Below are 19,234 nucleotides of genomic sequence, written 5' to 3'. Positions count from 1 at the left end.
TAAAAAATTCAATCTTCTCATTTCTGGAAGGGTGGTTTTATTCTGTCAAGCATCATCCAGTACAGAGACAAATTAGGAACCTGTTGGGAGGCAAGAAAAAGGATTAAGAAAATGGACAAAGTTTTTCAGACTCACGCAGGAGGTGCTAATAATGTAGCTTTGGTTCACATCCCAATACATTTCCTATACCAAATTTCCCTTAACAGAATAGTGGGAGCAGCAACAAATTCATTCACTGGATTCTGGTTACTAGCAGTTTATTATACACAAAATCTTCATCAGCATACTTTTTAATTAAAAAAAAAACCAAACAAAACCCGACACCTTCCTTCTAAGGTCTACAGAATACACTTACCTAGACTGTCCTGACCTTTGCTGAATTATAATGAGCAATATAAAGCTTTTGTTTACATTCTAAGCCAGTGCTTCCCAATCTTTTTCTACCTGTGACCCCATGACTGCAGCCAAGTAAAATTGTGACCCCCCACCCTTAAGGTGCAACTATGGAAAGCCCACCTAGCTCATGAACCCAAAAGAGCATAAGAATAGCAATACTTTCAATCTAGCCCAATATGCTGCTTCCAACAGTGGTAAATCAAGGTCACAAGTACCTGGCAGAAGCCTAATCAGTAGCAATATTCCATGCTATCACTCCCGGGGAAAGCAGTGGCTTCCCCCATGCCCATCTCAATAACAGACTATGGACTTTTCCTCCAGGAACTTGTCTAAACTTCTTTTAAACCCAGATACTAATCGCCGTTACCACAATCAGAAGCTCTGCTCTAAGGAGCTAGTTAAGAAGCTGTATTATGGCACTGATAGTTTAATACAAATATTTTAACCATTTTGCACGTTAAATAATGAGCTGTGAACCCCACAAAGCACCTTACTATCCAAAATGAATAATGCTGCTTTTGAACTTTATACAAGCTGGATTAATTTCACATGATAGTGTTGATAATGTAATGTAAGTCACACCTAAATGGTTCACACACATCCAAGCCTAATAAACATAACAGAAAATCCCTCCTATTCTTTAGTAATACAGAATAAACAAATTTCTGGTTCTTGGAAAAGCACATTTCTTTCCCCAATAGCTCTGGTAAAACATTCCAAAAGGCAGACAGTGAAAAATGCTATTTACTGAAAGTTAAAAACACAACTCAGAGCATGGTGGGGGTATTAAGGAGTGGGGAATGTAGAAGATTATTTTTATCAACAAGCTGGGGTGGAGGCTAGAGACAGTCCCCACCAATAACAGGGTCTACTGTGTGTGGGTATAACAGCAATATAAATTCCAGAGAAAACAAAGATCCCGATGGCAGCTGGATGCTAATGATGGCTGTGCTCCACATGTAATCAGACCGATGCTGCTTCTCACTGCCAGTCGCACCAACAAAATGGTGCCCATTCCCATGCTCTCCTGCAACAAACTGGACACCAGCCATGCCAGAGACCCCGAACACCACAGCATATTAGGATACTGCACCAAGATGTTGCTGCTGCTGTTTCGTCCGCATCCCATAGGATTCCCAGCTTGCACATATTGCAACTCCCCAACGCTGGGTCCCACAGCAGGAACACCACTTAACTGCTTCAACAGGCATCGCCACTCACTTTGGCACAAGCACAGCACAACATGTCTCAAGCGATGTGTCAGGATCCCTCCCCTGCACCAAGCAGAACTTACAGCACACAGCCCTCCGCTGCTCCCCCTCCCCCCCACAAGATCACAGTCACCACAAGTCTTAACCACAAATGGGACAGATACGCTATTCCACCTTTTTTTGTTTTGTTTTAAGATTGTTGTGCTGGCAAGGAAAGCGCCACAGAAAATAGGGAAGAGGTGAAGGGAGTGAAGAAATAAATTTGCGGGCACCAGAGACAAGGATCTGAAGACCTCCAAATATAACTCTGCAGACTCAAGCCACCTGCAAAGCTCAACTGGAGAAAAACTGACCAAATGGACCAGAAGCAAAGTACTCAGTACCAGGGGCTGTAAAGTGTGTCCATCTACAAAATGCTGGACTGGATGCCAAGAGAGATGTGTCTCAGCTCGGTTTTCAGTTCTGTATCTCCACAACTATCCCCACAGGGTCGAGAATAGTGGGAAGCTACGAAATGGAAATCTATTATCAGTATAAGAACAGTGATTCAGGCTTTGGCCTCTGAACATAGCCCCCAGTGGCTGAAGAAATATGTTGAATAAAATTGAGAGAGGGAGGAGGAAGTGATATCACCAAGAGAAATGGCTGCCTGACACGAAGGCTCGGTTGCTGGCCTGAGTGACTTATCCCCTACTGAGCTAATTAGAGTGTGTATAATGTGACGATCAGGTGGAATTTGAAGGTTTGCAGCAGTGTGGCATGATGTTCAAAAAGAAGGCAGATGAGCTGAAAGTGGTGCCGTGAAACAGCGATCAGGCAGTGAGTCCAGAGACTGTGGCATGGGCCTGCATAAGGAGGATAGCAGAAATGGGTTGCTTGTGTTGTGCTGGAGCAAGAGAGTTCGTCAATATTGGGGAGTGTGGAAGGAGTCATTAAATTATGCTTCTGGGAACTGTTGGCTAAAATGAAGACGGCGATCTCGTCGGTGAAGGTGCATATTCGCGATGTAGTGCAGGAACTTAAGGCAGACTTGACAGATATGAGCAGACACATTGATAGTGTGGAACATCATGTGGACAGCTGTGAGGAGGGGATCTCAGGCACAAAAAGGCATAGAAGAGTTGTGCTCTGAATATTTAGCCTTAGTAGATAAAATAGAGGACATAGAGAATCGCACCCATCGCAACAATTTGAAGGTGAATGAGATTCTAGAGACCGTGTAATATCAGAAATCAGAGGAGATGGTGCTGAAGAACTGGCTCATGCAGGATGAGTTTTTGCTCCATTAGTGGAACGAACGCATCATTCTCTGGGGCCCCGCGGTTGGACAGGCCCAGGAACATCATAATTTGTTTTCAAAGTTTTGTGGATAAAGAAAAGCGGCTGCACAAAGCCAGAGGATTTGCAGACAGTACCTTCCAAAAGCATAGAGGGTTTCAGGAAGTTACCAGGGAGATGGCTCAAGTAAACTGGGGATATAGGTGGACCTCGCCCTTTGGCCTTTTAGTAACAATGGTGTGAATAAAAAAAAAAAGTGACCACATTGGAGGCGGCACGTGACCAACTGAAGGAGGGTGTCACAGTAATGCAGGCAGAGACTACTGCTGCCCATCAGAGGGTGGACAGAGGAAACAGGCAATCTACTCTAGCACCGGCCTAGATAGTACCCTCTGGGCCCAGCTTGACTGTCACCTGGAGTTGGTTGGGCTCTGCTAAGCTGCACTGCCCCCGCTTTTTTTTGGTGGTGGTGGGATTGCTGGTATCCTAAGCGATTGCCCATGCCGGATCAAGGTGGCTAAAGGCACAGAGAGCTGCGAGGGGGGAAACGCTGCATATCCTGAGGTCAAAATCCGCAAATGCAGTCTGGAGCCACAAGGGACCGAAAAACAGGTCACACCACCGGGAGTCTAAGGATACCAACACCGCATCAGATTGCCACCTTAGTGAGGCCATGCTGAGATGGCCGACATGTCCTCGAAGGCAGCTACTACAGCAGCACACCACTTGATGCTCATGCAGACATAGGCCGCCAGGTCTCCCCACTCAGAGAGAAGAAAAATGCCCATGCCTCAGGAAGGAGGGGGCGGGCGAACCCCCCCCCCCCCCCAAACAGTCCAAGTGGCATAGAACCACAGCTACCAAAACAAGGAACCTCACAATCCAGTCAGTACCTGGAGTAAATGCAGCAGAAGGCCACCTACAAGAACGGGCACAAGCCAAAGGCCACCAACGCAGCAGGAAAATTGAAGACAAGGTGAATGTGAGGAGACTTTGCCCCTTATCTCAAAGTGAGAAGGAAATATACTCCCCCCCCCCCCCCCCAGGAAAAGAGGACAGCCCACACATAGCCAAGGCCTCAGAAAGAGAAGTGAGATGCATACTGAAAATACAACCAGGTGGAGTAGCCTGGAGAAGGCTGCAAGAGCATCCAGGCTTCTTCTGTGCAGGAATTCACCACGTGAAAAGGAACTGAAACCCCAAAATTACAAAGGCAACCAAAAATCCTCTGCCAATCAACGGAACTGGCGCCATCTGCACCACAACACCCCGAAAGCTGTGAAAACACAAAAGGAGAAAGAGCAAGCCATTATAACAGCCTTTGACCAAAATGGCTGCTGCTGGCTGAAGAGAGGTACTGTCCCGAAAACACAGGCAAACCCCCACACAGGCTGCTCAGAAAGAAAAGTACCGCCACAGGTGCACTAACTCAAACAGCACAAACTCGACAGAGGGGGGAAGAATGAGCTTATCAGTACCCACAGACCTTCCGACCCTGATCAGGTAGCCACATAAGCAGAAATCTGCTCTCTTCCAGTATTTCTTTTTTTTTTTTTTAATTTCTATGAAGAGGAGGAGGGAGGGACCTGACATCACTAGGTGTACCTCAAGTCAGGCACCTCTACAGTCCTAGACACCCCTAAGCTCAAATGAACCAGGGAACCACGAACAGGAGCCGCAGGAGAAACCAGGAGCTTGTGAGACCGTACACCGCCCGCTAGAGAGAGAATACATTCTTGACTGACCCAAAAGCATACTGTCCTACGTGGCAGAGTTCAGTTTGGTATTCTATATCTCCACCTGCTGCTCCACACATCTCTGGATTTGTCTGATGCTGACAAAGAACAATCAGGATCTAGAGATGTGGGAGAGACACTGAGGCATATTTTTAAAGCACTTAGCCTTCCAAAGTTCCATAGGTTTCTATGGAACTTTGGAAGGCTAAGTGCTTTGAAAATGAGCCCAATTGCCTCTCTTAGCTGGGGAGAATTGAGATGGTACAGATGATGGTGCGGCCGTGCCTGCTTTATCTGTTTCAGGCTTTGCCTATCCCTGTTGCTGATGGAGCACTGTCCGAGTGGTGGCAGTGGCTACATTTATTTGGGCGGGCGGATGGCCAAAGATGGCTGTCTCTTTGCTGTGTTTGGGTAGGTGGGATGGGGTGCTTGTAGTGTCCGATTTAAATAAATACTTCAAGCAGCACAATTAGGCACGGTACTGGAATGGCAAGCAGTGGGTGGATATAGAGCAAGGTGGAAACATAGATATTCCTGTTTTGCATTTACCCTGCTTGCCAGGGAGAGGGAGGGATAAATGGGGAAGGCCATTTAGGAATCTCATGTTACAGATTTGGGTGTGTATGCGAGCTTGGTCACTGGAAGGGAAGAAGTATTCTTGGTATACCCCCTTAAAGTTCAATCTGAAATTTAAGCCTGGGGGGGGGACGAAATCTTTTGGGAAGATACATGACAAATATAAATTGCAGTCATGGGATCTTTTCCCATACCTGCACGTGAAGCATTACATCTATTCTACCAAATTGGGGTTAGAGTTATAGCCGGCCAAGATGGCCTTTGAGTAGCTGTTTGGCCAAAAAATACAGAAAGGGGTGATATAAGTAAGTGTTTGAATTGCAGGGGGGGGGGCAGAGCTGGCAGAGGGTACAAACTTTGGGGATGTTGACTTATTGTTGAAAATGGGTATAAGGGATTGTTCAGGTGGTACATTACACCGGTTTTGTTAAGCAAAGCTCTGGAGATTATGATTGTTGGAAAACTTGTGGGGCATAGGGGATATATGCAATACTGGTCATGGGTATTCCATTGGCTCTCAGAGACTTGTAGAAAATGGATTGCTCCATCGATGGACACTTGAATGGGCCAGTACCTGGAATAGATGAGGGGAGAGGACTGGCTCCCTCATTTGGGTTTGGTTGCAGCACATATTGTGCTGTCAGCGAATTGAAGGCAGCCTGACCCCCCTGATGGGAGACAGGTAGATATGAAATTGGAGCATTAGTATGATCTGTATAAATTCACTGCTATTACAATTAACAAGGTCACTTTCATAGATGCTGGAGGGCCTTTCAAAGATGGAAACATACTAATTGGAAGATGTAGGGAGTGTGGAGTGGTATATGAATATTTTGTTTTAGTCTGTTTAATACAGAAGGGGGGGGGGGTTGTGATGCTTTATTATGGCTGCAAGGGGGAGGGGAGGGAAGGGGACTGGGCTGGTAGGTGCATTGAAGAAAACACTTGTATCCACCACAAGTATTGCTACTGTATGGGTTAAGCCTGATTTAAATGTTTGGAAAATGTTAATAAAGTTAAATATTTTGAGAGGGGGAAATCCCATGCACTGTGATGTATTATATATAAAAAAAAAAAAATAAAACCAAACAAAGCAAAATAGGAAAGGATTATAGTCAATTGATTTGAACTGAATGGTTAAAAAAACCCAACCCAGAGCACCATGCTGTGCCTATTAAGACATAAAAAGGGGGATTTTTATGTGAACAATCTATGGTTTATTGCAGTTAATATAGCATAACAAAGTGGTGTTATAATACAAACAGAACATTCAAGCTATACAGAAACTTTCAGGTTTTAACAAATGGTTTGCTTGCTATATGCACCAATTATATGCCGACACTGTTAACAGTAAGGTGGAGGAAAGACTTAAAGTTTTAACAGCGCTACTAATATTTTGCAGCAGCTGATAATATTTTGCAGCAGCTGACACATAAGTGAAAAACCTCCCACCATCCTTTTTATTATTCATCATAAAAATGTACCTATATTCTTTTTCACTTCACTGTACTCTATTTTTTACTTTAACTTTAGGAGTGGCCTAGTGGTTAGGGTGGTGGACTTTGGTCCTGGGGAACTGAGGAACTGAGTTCGATTCCCACTTCAGGCACAGGCAGCTCCTTGTGACTCTGGGCAAGTCACTTAACCCTCCATTGCCCCATGTAAGCCGCATTGAGCCTGCCATGAGTGGGAAAATTTGCCTTAAAAAAAAAAAAAAAAAAAAAGAGCACTAGTCCCACCCGGGAGGAAGTAAGCCCAGAGGAAGGGTGGAGCCTAAACCAGGAAGTATATAAAAGACATGGCTTGACTGAGGTTAAGGAGGACCACAGAGGAGAAGAAATTGAAGCCCCAGTGTATGTCGATGCCGCCACCTATGGTTAAGAATTGTTACCTGGCTGAGGTAAGCTACTTTTGCTTCTTGTTTGAGACTGACAAGTCTTGAACTGATCATAGTGCTCAGAGAAGACCCAAAAGACTCACAGGCTGTTTGGGGTGGGGCCACCCTACCAGCCACAGACTGTGTTCAGGCCTTGCCAGCCTGAGGCCTGCTTAATACTAGAGGCATTCTATCTTTTGTTCCTGGACCTATGACATAACAGGCCTCAAGATTCAATTAAACACTTGTTTTCATTTATATCCCTTGGTCCAGCTGTGTTATTTCACGGGCCCAACCTCAACCCTCGCTCAGGGTATCAACTACCAACACAATATTTGGATTCTTAAGAGACCAGATAACCACTACAGCATTGCACACCATCAAATTCTGGTGAGAATACAAATATTGTGTGTTATGTACAGGAGACATTAATTTGGGTTTATACTGCTCCTTTATCTGGACTCCTGTATCTCTAACCTAAACTTCCGGAAATCACTAAAAACTAACCTGTTTAAAAAGGCATACCCTACCAACCCAACATAAATGCCGATTTGTACAACACACTAATACTAAAATACGTAAAGGACATAACACAACACTTCCCTAATGTGGCTGTGCCACATTAACTTTATCTTACCACAATCATCACCTTGTATTTGTTTACACCGGAGTCTGCAAACGCCGCTCTGGTACTATGTAAGCCACATTGAGCCTACAAATAGGTGGGAAAATGTGGGATACAAATGTAAAATAACAACCTGCAAAAATAGCGGGTAATAATTCAATAACGGAGGGGAAGAAGACCTCAGACCCGTGACAATTTTTTGATCAATGAGATCACACCAATATAGTCACTACAATGTAATCACTGGTCTTTTCTGCCAACCTCCTCCCTAGATATGTAATTCGTGCGCTTCAAGTGGCGTGTTTTTTGGCAGCATTAACAGCTAGCTGGGTTTTTTACCACAGTTTGATGTTGAGGGTATTTCTCTCCCTGATGAAGCCCCAGGTGGCGAAACGGGACCGTTGGGGAGGCCCTTAAGCAAGCAATAATAAGCTAAGTAGCTGTGGTTTATTTTTTGATTTTAATTTAGAATATTTATACTTGAAGCGCATGAATTACACATCTAGGGAGGAGGTTGGCAGAAAGACCAGTGATTACATTGTAATGACTATATTGGTGTGATCTCATTGATCAAAAAATTGTCACGGGTCTGAGGTTTTCTTCCCCTCCGTTATTGAATTATTCATCTCACAATCTTCAATTATTACCTGCTATTTTTGCAGGTTGTTATTTTATATACTCTAGCGGAGTTGTTCCCAAAGGTTTGTGTTACTTTGGTGGATACAAATGTAACAAATAAAATAAAACAATGGTTTTGACTTCTCCTCAGAGAAGTGGTGTGCAATAGTGATTTTTACTCATGCTTAGCTTTAATACATTTATTTAAACAGGAATGATGCAGATTCTCAATTTACATCAATTTACTACAACAAAACTGATCTAGCCAAAGCTTTAAACTGTATCAAAGAAGACTGCATAAGGGCACGGCTGTTAAGGTTCAAGTGTATAACTATTGCAAAGACAGTAATATTTAAGGTGCCATCACTAAATGTTGTATTATAAAAATGAGACAACTGTTAAGGACACTTGTTGTTAAGAGCTTATCTTTGATGATATCAAGTTTTTTTTTTTTACGTTCATGTTGTGTATTATAATAACTAAATCTGCACTTAAGTTTCAATAAAAAAAGATTTAAACCTAAACTGTATCAAAGAAAACGTCCCTACTTACCAGCAGTAATTATTTTTCTGTCACAGCTTTAGTTTGTTTTTTAGGCTTTAGTTTGAAGTACAGAAAGATCATCGCAATCCCTGCATATGTTGCCAGCACACACTAGAAAGCAGAAGAATTGGTGTGAAATATAAACCTTTACACTGTACCCATGTAAAAATTATCTGGTGAACTGAGACACACGTACATTCCTCCTGCCTGTCATGGTATATGAGTTGAAGTATTTCTGGATCCCGGTGAAGTTGTACTGTGTACCAGAGTCATGTCCTGCCATGGTTGCTGATCCTAAGCACAAGAGAGAACAGTTAATTGTCGGTATAATTAGCGTGACTGCAACAGATGTTGAGTAGAAATGCCATCTTAGTAGATTTAATTACACAAGGCCTTAATTCAGTGATCCCCAAACCTAGTCTGGTAACTCCAGAGTTGGTCATGCTTTCACCGTATCCACAAGAAATGAGATTGCCACAGGAAGTCTCTGAAGCCATGTCCACTGGAGCAGCATATGGGGCGGGAACAAGTGGGATTCATTCCTGCCCCCCGAACAGAGACTTCTAGACCACCAGGGCTTCCTAAGGTAGGTCCAGGGAGGGTCTATCAGTATCAAGTGAGGAGCATTTTCATTTATTTCAGTTTCTGCCAAAACCAAGTGGCCAATTTCGGTCTCTGGTTCGTTTTTGGCAGCAACCAAAAATTCTGGGTTTGGTCTGTTTAACGGGAATGACATCATATTGCATAAATACTAGCTTCTCATAGACATTCCTTGTGGATATCCTGAAACACTGACTTGTTTTGGATTCATCAAGACAGGCTTGATCAACACAGTCCCAATCTTGTGCAGATTCTAATTTAAACCACCAAGCTGAACAACAACAACAAAAATACTTTTTTCCTGCAAGTTTTAACACCAACCAGCGGAAAAACCTGTCAAGAACAAGAGGAAAAAAAGGGGTAGTGCTACACGAGTGTTTGCACTACTAATCTGCTATATATGCACCTAACTGGTACACTTGACCCTATACACATTTACCTCCTGCAGTGATGCTGTGGAGATGGGGAGACTATTGGAGGAAAGAGGGATGGAAGTAGACCGAGGGAGATTAGAGGATAGGAAGGTGGTGGTGTTGGAGATGGTAGACTAGGCAATATTAAGAGGCATGGAATGGCAACATACTACAGGGAAGAAGGGGGCTAGGAGGGTGGAAATGACAAGGAAAGAAACAGTTGAGGCAGATGGATAAGACTGAAAACCAAAGGAGGAGTAAAAATTCCACAAGTCAGATTAATGGAGACAAAGCAAAAATGGAGCACACATGGGTCTGATGGAACCAAATCAAACTATGACCAGCGTCGGTGATCTATAGGAAAGGACCCGACACAGCTGTGTTTCAGCACATTCATAAGTTCATATTTTTATTTATTCATGCATTTTGTATCTCTGGTTGTTTCTATTTTTTAATTTGTAATATTGCTCACATGTAACTAATTAATTTGGTTTCTACTTTGTTTTTATAGAGTGTGTTTGACCCCTGACACAGGCACAGTTTATGCCGAAACACAGCTGGGTTGGGTCCTTTAATATAGATCACTGACGCTGGTAATAAAGTCTGTTTTGTTCTATATGTTGGATGTGTGCTCCAGATAAGAAACAGGTGAAGGATGGAGATGGGGGGGGGGGGGGAGGGAAGAGAACAGATATTGACAAGATAGATCAATGTGAGACAAATAGAGGGGAATTGAGACAAATAGAGAAAGAGCAAGAGAAGATGACATACAGAATGAAAGAAAATGGAAAGAAGAGAAGCAGAGAGAACCTAGGAATAAGTGATGCCTGTCCGCAGCTGAGTGGGACTATTGCAGACAGAGATCATTATTATTATTTTATTTATTATTTGTTGTATTTGTATCCCACATTTTCCCACCTATTTGCAGGCTCAATGTGGCTTACAAAGCTCCATTATGGCATTTGCCATTCCAGAGTAGACATTACAATTGGTGTTACATAGAGAATAGGTTGACATGGTGAAATTAAGCATACAGGCATATAATAGGTGTTACATAGAGAAAAGGTTGACATGATAAAATTCGGCATACAAAGAGATCAGTCAAAATGGATGTCATGTGGTAATGTGTTGTAGTTAAAGTTATTGGATGTTGTGATATGCTTTGTTGAGGGGATATGTCTTCAGGGATTTACGAAAGTTAGTTAGTTCGTAGGTTGTTCTTAAGCTACGTGGTAGTGCATTCCACATTTGTGTGCCCGTGTATGAAAAGCTGGACGCATGGGTTAGTCTGATCATCTTCTGGGCCAGCAACTCTGCGCATAAGCAAGGGAGTGCCATGGTACACGGCCATAGATATGTACCCAAAATAAGACATGACAATTGTTCAGGCCTCTAAGACTTGGAGCTTGTCTTATATCCTGACGTATAACCTCGGTACACCAGTTCACACTGGACGACTCTCTCTCTGAAAGTCCTTTATTTGAATAACACAATGTTTACACAGTCAACTGTAGATCAGAGGTTCTGCCCCAATGGCAAAGAGTCTCCGTGGTACTGAGAACAACATTAGCTCAGAGCTGGTTGAATGGTGTACAATATCTTTTTCAGCAAGATATATTCAAGGTAAAAACTAAGTACTCTAACAGATGGTAACGCAGGAAAGGGTTCTGTACTGTCTAACAAATGGAGCCTACCTCAGACTAACAGAAAAAGGGCACACACCGACCCAGTGAGCAGGGGGAAAACCACCAATGGGAACAGAGCCTGAAATAGCAACAGCATAACCAATCATATAACAGTCCTATGCAGACAGGCTAGTGAAGTCACGTTGCCTGATAACTACACCCCCCCACAATGCAAAGCTCATGTGACTCTGCCTTGAGAATGACAGAAAGTGTCACAGCCACATTACAATCAGGGAAAGGCTGTCAGAACAACAATAAAGACTATTAGCCAGTGCCCAAACAGCTTGGGTAAAAGCACTTCTAGCCAGCATCAAAGTTTGACTAACAAATTTGCTTATTAGGTAAGCTCCATGGCCAACTCTGACTGCACTCCTTTTGTCTGCATCCTGCCTCATAACTATCCCAGTTCTGCATATGGTTTGAGAGGAGTTGGACCATAAATCTCCAATAAGCTACTCATGAAGATGTGTCCTTTAAACCACCTTCAAGTACCACAATTTTCTTGGCGTGAGTTTGACCAATAAGTTATTTCTTTAAAACCCGAAAACAAGTTAGCTAGAGCTTACACTACCCATTTTTTAAAATAACTTTGAGTATTGACAGTTGATATGATCAGGAGAAAAGGAAGACCTTACAACAAAGCTCAGTAGAAAAAGAGGTGGCTGTTAGAAGTTCCTCAGACAGTGCAGAGCATAAAGGGGTCCTTTTACTAAGCTATGGTAAGAAATGGCCTTAGTACACTATTATGCAGGTCAATTCTTTTTATTAATGGCCATGTGCAAATGTTGACATCACATTCATGCTTTATGCACGCAGATCATACACGCTTTTATGCTTTCAAGGCTTCAAGTCAGCCGTTTTGAAAAACTACCTACACTATAATAGTATTTTAAAATCAAAACCTCGTTCTTTACTTGAATGAAAGGGTAGTTTATCAGACGATGGTATATGTGATAACATTTTCTAACACACTTTATTGAGAGCACATATTTTTTTCAGGATTCTTTTCATATCAGCTGGTTTAAATTTAATTTTGGTTAACAGGATCCACAGCCCGGATTGGGCCCAACCTGTTTGCACAGTTTGATGATGCCTGAGGTGACATAGATGGCTATCTCACTGCCTTTGAAAATGTTTGCACCTCAATGAGCGCATCCAGTCTTTCTGAGGAATCTATCTGGGAGGAAAGCTCACTGGCAGAGCACTTGAGGATTTACAAGGACTGTCCATGGAGCCGTGTTCCTAGTTTGAGGAGGTGCGCAAAGCTCTGTTGAATCATTATGCCATTACCCCCAAAACCTACAGACTAAAGTTCCGGACTTTGCCAAAAGGGGGCAGATGATACAGCGCGTTTGTGATCCAGTTAAAATACCAGCACCGGCGGTGGCTCAGTGGAACTGAGATTAAAACCCTGGAGAACTGCCAAAACCGAATGGTCCTGGTGCAGTTTCTTCAGCATTGTTGTCCAGAGGCAAGGGAACATATTCAAAATCACCAGCCACATACTCCAGAGAAGGCGGTTGAGTTGGCTGACATCTTTATAGCTAACTGTCCCTGGTTGACAAAGAGAAGCAGTTCTTATCTGCAGCAGCCGGGATCTAAGGGCAGCCAGGGCCCTAAGCCAAATATCCCTGCAACCTCAGACTATTAGCAAACCCTCCAATGTTCCCAAAAACCTAAACACTTAAGGCATGAGCGTCCTTGTTATCAGTGTGGACGCACAGGACACTTCAAAGCGGATTGCCCAGATAATCCCAAGCCTGTACTAAAGAGCATTTCAGTTCCTGCACCAAAACTGCTGGCTTTTGTGGGTGGCTCCATTCCCATGAAGCAGGCCCATACAGCAGCACAGAAAGGTACTGGTAATTCATCAAGCAAGTAAGCAGTTGGGTTTCTATAACACTACAGCACCCCAGTAACTGTGAATCAGAGTGTTAGCCAATGGATCCAGAGAGACTATACCCATTGCTCGAGTATTCCTGGATTGGGGTACCAAGCCTGGATATAGAGAAGTAGGAATAATTAAAAACATACCAGAACTAATACTATGTGGAATCGAGATGAGTTCAATGAACATTACTACCCTTGACAGCGGCGTCAGCATTTCCGCTATAGTGACCCGTAGTCAGGCCCAACAAGCAGAAGAAGCAAAGATCACCTTTCCAGTGTGAGATCCTGAGCCAGTCCAGGTGGAACCAGCTGACCAAGCCACAAGACAAGGCGCTCCAGTGCTTCCAGCTGTCATAGCACCAGTTCCAGAGGTGACAGAGTATGGAACAGCCTGACTTAACTGACATCTACTGATCAGATTGTTGACCCTGATTTGTCAGTCATCAGCAGAGACCTTTCCAGATATGGATACCGATATAGAACAGACGCATGCTTTTCAGGAAGCACAGCGCTCTAACCCTGACCTGGAAGCCCTGAGGCAGAGGGCCGATCAGCCAACCAATGAGACTGGTAAAGATCGTATCCTATGGAAAGGGGGCTTGTTGTACAGAGACTAATCCTGTTGATCCTAATAGGCCCTGGACAGCAGGCAAGCAGCTTATAGTGCCTAGGCCATACAGAGAACTCCTCCTACAGATTGCACATGATATTCTACTAGCAGGACATCAGGGGGTGACATGCATATGCACTAGATTGACCCAAAACTTCTATTGGCCGGGCGTATCTTGAGCTGTAGCCAACTATTGTCGAACCTGTGATGGGAGCCAAAGAGTGGGTAAACACAAGATTACCCCTGAGCTCCCCCCGAAACCTTTACCCACTATCAGTGAGCTTTTGAGAGAATAGCTGTGGTGAAGAAGATAGGATCTGCAAGTCCTCTGATCCTCTCATTTTCCCCAACTGAAAGACTTTTGGTCTGAAAGATTGCAAATTAAACACTATGTACAATCCTTACTGAAATGTCATCCAGAAGCCTTTTTGATCACTTCTGATCCCAGGATCAGAATGCAAAAGGTCTAATAGAAAGCTATTATAAATCCTATATAGCTAGCTAAATGATACCAGGAACCATTTTAAACATACAGAAATGGATTAGCGATACAAATGACTATTCTAGATTGGGAAACTTCCTGGAATAATTAGTAGAAAGTGCACAATTAAGGGAAATGCATTAAAAGTGATCCACGGGCTATATATGCCCACTAACTGGGTCAGTAAAGCTATGACAAATGTTTCTGAAAACTGCGTTGTGTGGGGATCAATTGGGCACTTACATCCATTATTGGTGGAAATGTTCTGAGGGAGCGTTCCGGCATCATTTACAGACTCTGGTGGGACAATCTTTTTACATTTTATTTTTTTTGTTACATTTGTACCCCGCGCTTTCCCACCCATGGCAGGCTCAATGCGGCTTACATGGGGCAATGGAGGGTTAAGTGACTGCACTGTCAGGCAGATGATCAAAAGCCCCGCGCTGTTCCAAACAGTGCTCTAAAAATAGTGCTGGAACAGCGCAGGGCTTTACCGAACCGATGATCAGAGATAATGCATGCAAATTTAAGCAGCGCAATTATCTCTGATCATGGGGTAGAAGTGCGGGCGAATTGTGGCTGAGCATGTACTCAGCACAATCCTCCCGCACTTGTTTGACAGGTCTGGGCTGTCAAAAGCCCAAACCTGTCAAACACTACTACTACTTAACATTTCTAGAGCGCTACTAGGGTTACGCAGCGCTGTACAAACTAATAACTAAGGACGGTCCCTGCTCAGAAGAGCTTACAATCTAAAGGACGAAATGTCAAGTTGGGGTAGTCTAGATTTCCTGAGTAGAGGTGTTGTGATTAGGTGCCGAAAGCGACATTGAAGAGGTGGGCTTTGAGCAATGATTTGAAGATGGGTAGGGAGGGGGCCTGGCGTATGGACTCAGGGAGTTTGTTCCAAGCATGGGGTGAGGCGAGGCAGAAAGGGCGGAGCCTAGAGTTGGCGGTGGTGGAGAAGGGTACTGAAAGGAGGGATTTGTCTTGAGAGCGGAGGTTACGGGTAGGGACGTAAGGGGAGATGAAGCTAGAGAGGTAAGGAGGGGCTGCAGATCTAGTGCATTTGTAGGTTAGTAGGAGAAGCTTGAACTGTATGCGGTATCTGATCGGAAGCCAGTGAAGTGACTTGAGGAGAGGGGTGGTTTGACTATATCGGTCAAGGCGGAAGATAAGACGTGCGGCAGAGTTCTGGATGGACTGAAGGGGGGATAGGTGGCTAAGTGGGAGGCCGGTGAGGAGTAGGTTGCAGTAGTCAAGGCGAGAGGTAATGAGAGAGTGGATGAGAGTTCGGGTGGTGTGCTCAGAGAGGAAGGGGCAAATTTTGCTAATGTTGTAGAGGAAGAAGCGACAGGTCTTGGCTATCTGCTGGATATGCGCAGAGAAGGAGAGGGAGGAGTCAAAGATGACACCGAGGTTGAGGGCAGATGAGAGGGGGATGATGAGGGTGTTATCAACTGAGATAGAGAGTGAAGGGAGAGGATAAGTGGATTTGGGTGGGAAAACAATAAGTTCAGTCTTGGCCATGTTCAGTTTCAGGTGGTGGTTAGACATCCAGGCAGCAATGTTGGATAAGCAGGCTGATACTTTGGCCTGGGTTTCCGCACTGATGTCTGGTGTGGAGAGATACAGCTGGGTGTCTTCAGCATAAAGATGATAGTGGAAACCATGAGATAAGATCAGGGAGATGTAGTCAACAAAAGGTAAAAAAACGGATACAGCGGGATCTTCCCGGATTCGAGCACAGAAAACTTTAAATTCATTTTTTCTTTTGGAAGTCGTTTAGATATGGACATTTTACATATATCCTCGGAAATTTTTTTTGTTTTCTGTGTTGAAGTAGTCTACAACTGTGGATTCAGAAAGCGCTGCCGACTTTGATGCTTTGAAAAAAACAAATGCATTCGTTACTACGGACAGAACGCATCTCTGACTTAAAGGAGAGAAGATTAAACAATTCATACATATTTGGACACCATTTTTAATCTCCTTGATTCCCAAATTAAGAAGCATGCTACTTAATATACCGAGACTCTAATTTAGTGTACTGCGAAGACTCTCAGATTCTCCTAGAGGAATGTGGGGTGGAAGGGGGTAATGGGAAGTTCTTTACCGTGTGAAATTATTTTTGCATTACAGTACTTCATATTTTGTTATATCGCTGTTTGAGTAACATTGGAATAATGTTCCAACGTTTCAATAAAAATCATACTTAATAAATAAAATCCAGCAGAGACAACATCCGCCTTATTCTCCGTTAACTGAGTGCCTTTCGGTTGCTGGTATCAGGTGTACAGTCCACCGCTTATGTCACCCAAGAAACATTAGTACCGTGCAACAATCACTAATCACCCTCCACCCCACGACACGACACGACACTCACCTTCCTTTGCCTGGCTACCTCTGTGCCCTTCACCACCACCAACAGCAGCGTCCACAATGGAAAGAAAGCGGAAGTCCCACCTTCTCGCCCGCTAGACGTAAAGAGCCGTGCGTTATGCGTCACAGCTACGTCCTCATAGCTGATTGCTATATCCAAGGAGAGCGAAGCAAGCAATAGTCGGGATGACGTCAACATGTTGAAGCCAATTTGCTTAATCGCTGTTTCCTATTCCGCGCCGCGCGCAGTCGTCATCTAGTACACTAAAAAAAACATGCAAACCTATGAGCTGCTTCATTATCGTTGTCGTTCGTTATTGTTGGTAGCAGTTCTATTTCATCTCACTTCTAACTTCAGACATGCTGGTTTGTATAGCATATGGATGTACACAGAGGAAGTGTTGGTTTCTTCGGTTAGAGTACTAATTTGTCTTTTCATGTTAATTTGTTATCAATAGAAATCAAACAAAATAAAACATGGAAAAGAAAATAAGATGATACCTTTGTTAATTTGTACAGCGCTGCATAAGTCTAGTAGCGCTATAGAAATGTTTAATAGTAGTAGTAGTTTGTTCTACATTTTAAATCATTGTGTCTTTTGGAGGGTCTGGTTATAGGGACTCCCTGTAGTCGTGCAGAAATGTTTTCACCTAGTAAAGGGCTACCAAAACAGACATCATGGTAGGAGAATCAGGTACTTAACAATCAGACTTACTATTTATAAGTACAATTAATAAAAAACAAAAAGAACATTAATTAGGTTGAAACTGGGAGCATTTAACATTGATTTTTCCTGTGCCTACATCAAAAGAAAAAGATGGCATGTGGGAACTTGCTCCTTTTTACTCCTATTTTTAATGCAGTGGTATATTATAAAAATGCACTTGCTTTATTTATTTATTTAGTTCACTGTGTTGTTTGTTTGTTTGTTTGTTTTAAACTTGTTTCAAATGTATTGTACTGGGCTTGATGGCCTGTTCCAGTATGGCAATACTTATGTACTTACGTTTTGGACTGCTTTGGGTCCTGCTGATCTGTACATCAGCTGTCTGGAATTTTGGAAGATGGAAATGAGAAAATAACAATTTTGGATGAACTCTGTATAAGCTGTTTTTTACTTGTGCAATGTGTGTATGGATGCCTGTTCTGGTGTATGCATATGATAATATTTGAATAACTGTCTACACTGTGATTTCTGAACATGCAGCATCATTAAAGGACAGACTTTTAAATGCCCAGCTGGGTACATATGGTAATCTCATCTTTGTTAAATGTTTCAGACATATCCATGTACTTGCTCCCATGATATAACTGAATTCTATTAGTCTGTCTCACTGTATTTTCAAATGTAAACCACATTGAAACCAAGTTAGTTTGTGTTAATGTGAGACAAAATGTAAAAAAAAAAAAAATATATATATATATATACATATATATATACATACATATATCCTTTACCCTACACCTTTTAAGACACTGCCTATGCAGCTGGATGGTGACAGCACAATGAAAACAAGTTTGGTCCAGTGAAGACTAACTCAAAATAACCTGTTCCTTAGCTGGGCTCTAGTATTACCATATTGAAAATGCGACCATACCTTGCCTCTGTGGTTATGTTGCACTAATAAGTTAGATTAACTGGCTGTCTTGAAAGGATTAGATAACCTTTGGCTGCATGACTAGGGACACAAACATACACTTTTTTTTTATTCAGTATCACAATTTGTCACGTACAGCCAGAAAACAACCTTTTAGGGTGGATAGTGTTCACATTGAGTTCCTTTTATTATCGACCAGATAGAAGAGATAAGAGTTTTCAGTTTTGGCACAGTATAAGTAATCACAAGAACAAAATATAAGAAAACTAATGGACAGCATTAGGGGCTTATAACTTATTTAGTTATGTTTGAATATAAGATATCTGAATGAAGCAAAATATTTATTTTTATTTTGACTTATAAAACCACTTGTCCCTGAAACATGCCTAAACAGAATAATCCATTTGTGTATCTAAAATGTAAAGTTCTACATAACAGATGAGGTGAAGATGTGATTCCATGTGTCCCAAAGAAAGGAGAGCTTAATTTTACTTCCATCGAATTGCAGTCTATTCAGTCTTTATAACACCAGGCTTCCCAATGTAGATTATAACAACTTTTAAGATGACCCAATCAGAAAACAGGATATCCTCACTGAAATTTGGCCATCTGTATTTGTATATGAGCACAAAATACTGTTTATGAGTGCTGTTTCTACCAGCTACAATAATTTTTAAGCTGTTTTAGTGATATGTATTATTTCACGACATTTATAT

At 42.7% G+C, this 19,234-nt stretch overlaps 1 protein-coding gene across 1 annotated transcript; it reads right to left on the bottom strand.

Annotated features, from left to right (window-relative positions):
* Position 1: 1 nt before the first annotated feature.
* On the bottom strand, positions 2-17,019 carry ATP5MD (ATP synthase membrane subunit DAPIT). The gene is made up of 4 exons (XM_030202813.1): positions 16,925-17,019; positions 9,056-9,153; positions 8,869-8,970; positions 2-80 (listed from the first exon to the last, which is right to left on the bottom strand). The coding sequence occupies exons 2-3, from the start codon at positions 9,140-9,142 to the stop codon at positions 8,878-8,880; spliced, it is 180 nt and encodes a 59-aa protein (XP_030058673.1). The 5' UTR covers positions 9,143-9,153; positions 16,925-17,019; the 3' UTR covers positions 2-80; positions 8,869-8,877.
* Between the last annotated feature and the right edge of the window lie 2,215 nt (positions 17,020-19,234).

The sequence above is a fragment of the Microcaecilia unicolor genome, chromosome 5 (assembly GCF_901765095.1).
Source record: "Microcaecilia unicolor chromosome 5, aMicUni1.1, whole genome shotgun sequence".
NCBI lineage: Eukaryota > Metazoa > Chordata > Amphibia > Gymnophiona > Siphonopidae > Microcaecilia > Microcaecilia unicolor.
Note: the sequence above shows the minus strand (reverse complement) of the source record. Positions and strands in the feature narration are given on the sequence as shown.

Coding starts and splice junctions, on each gene's coding strand:
- ATP5MD (XM_030202813.1), bottom strand. CDS start 9,142: ATGGCAGGACATGACTCTGGTACACAGTACAACTTCACCGGGATCCAG. Junction 8,971..9,055: donor CCATGACAGGCAGGAGGAAT/GTACGTGTGTCT, acceptor TCTGCTTTCTAG/TGTGTGCTGGCAACATATGC.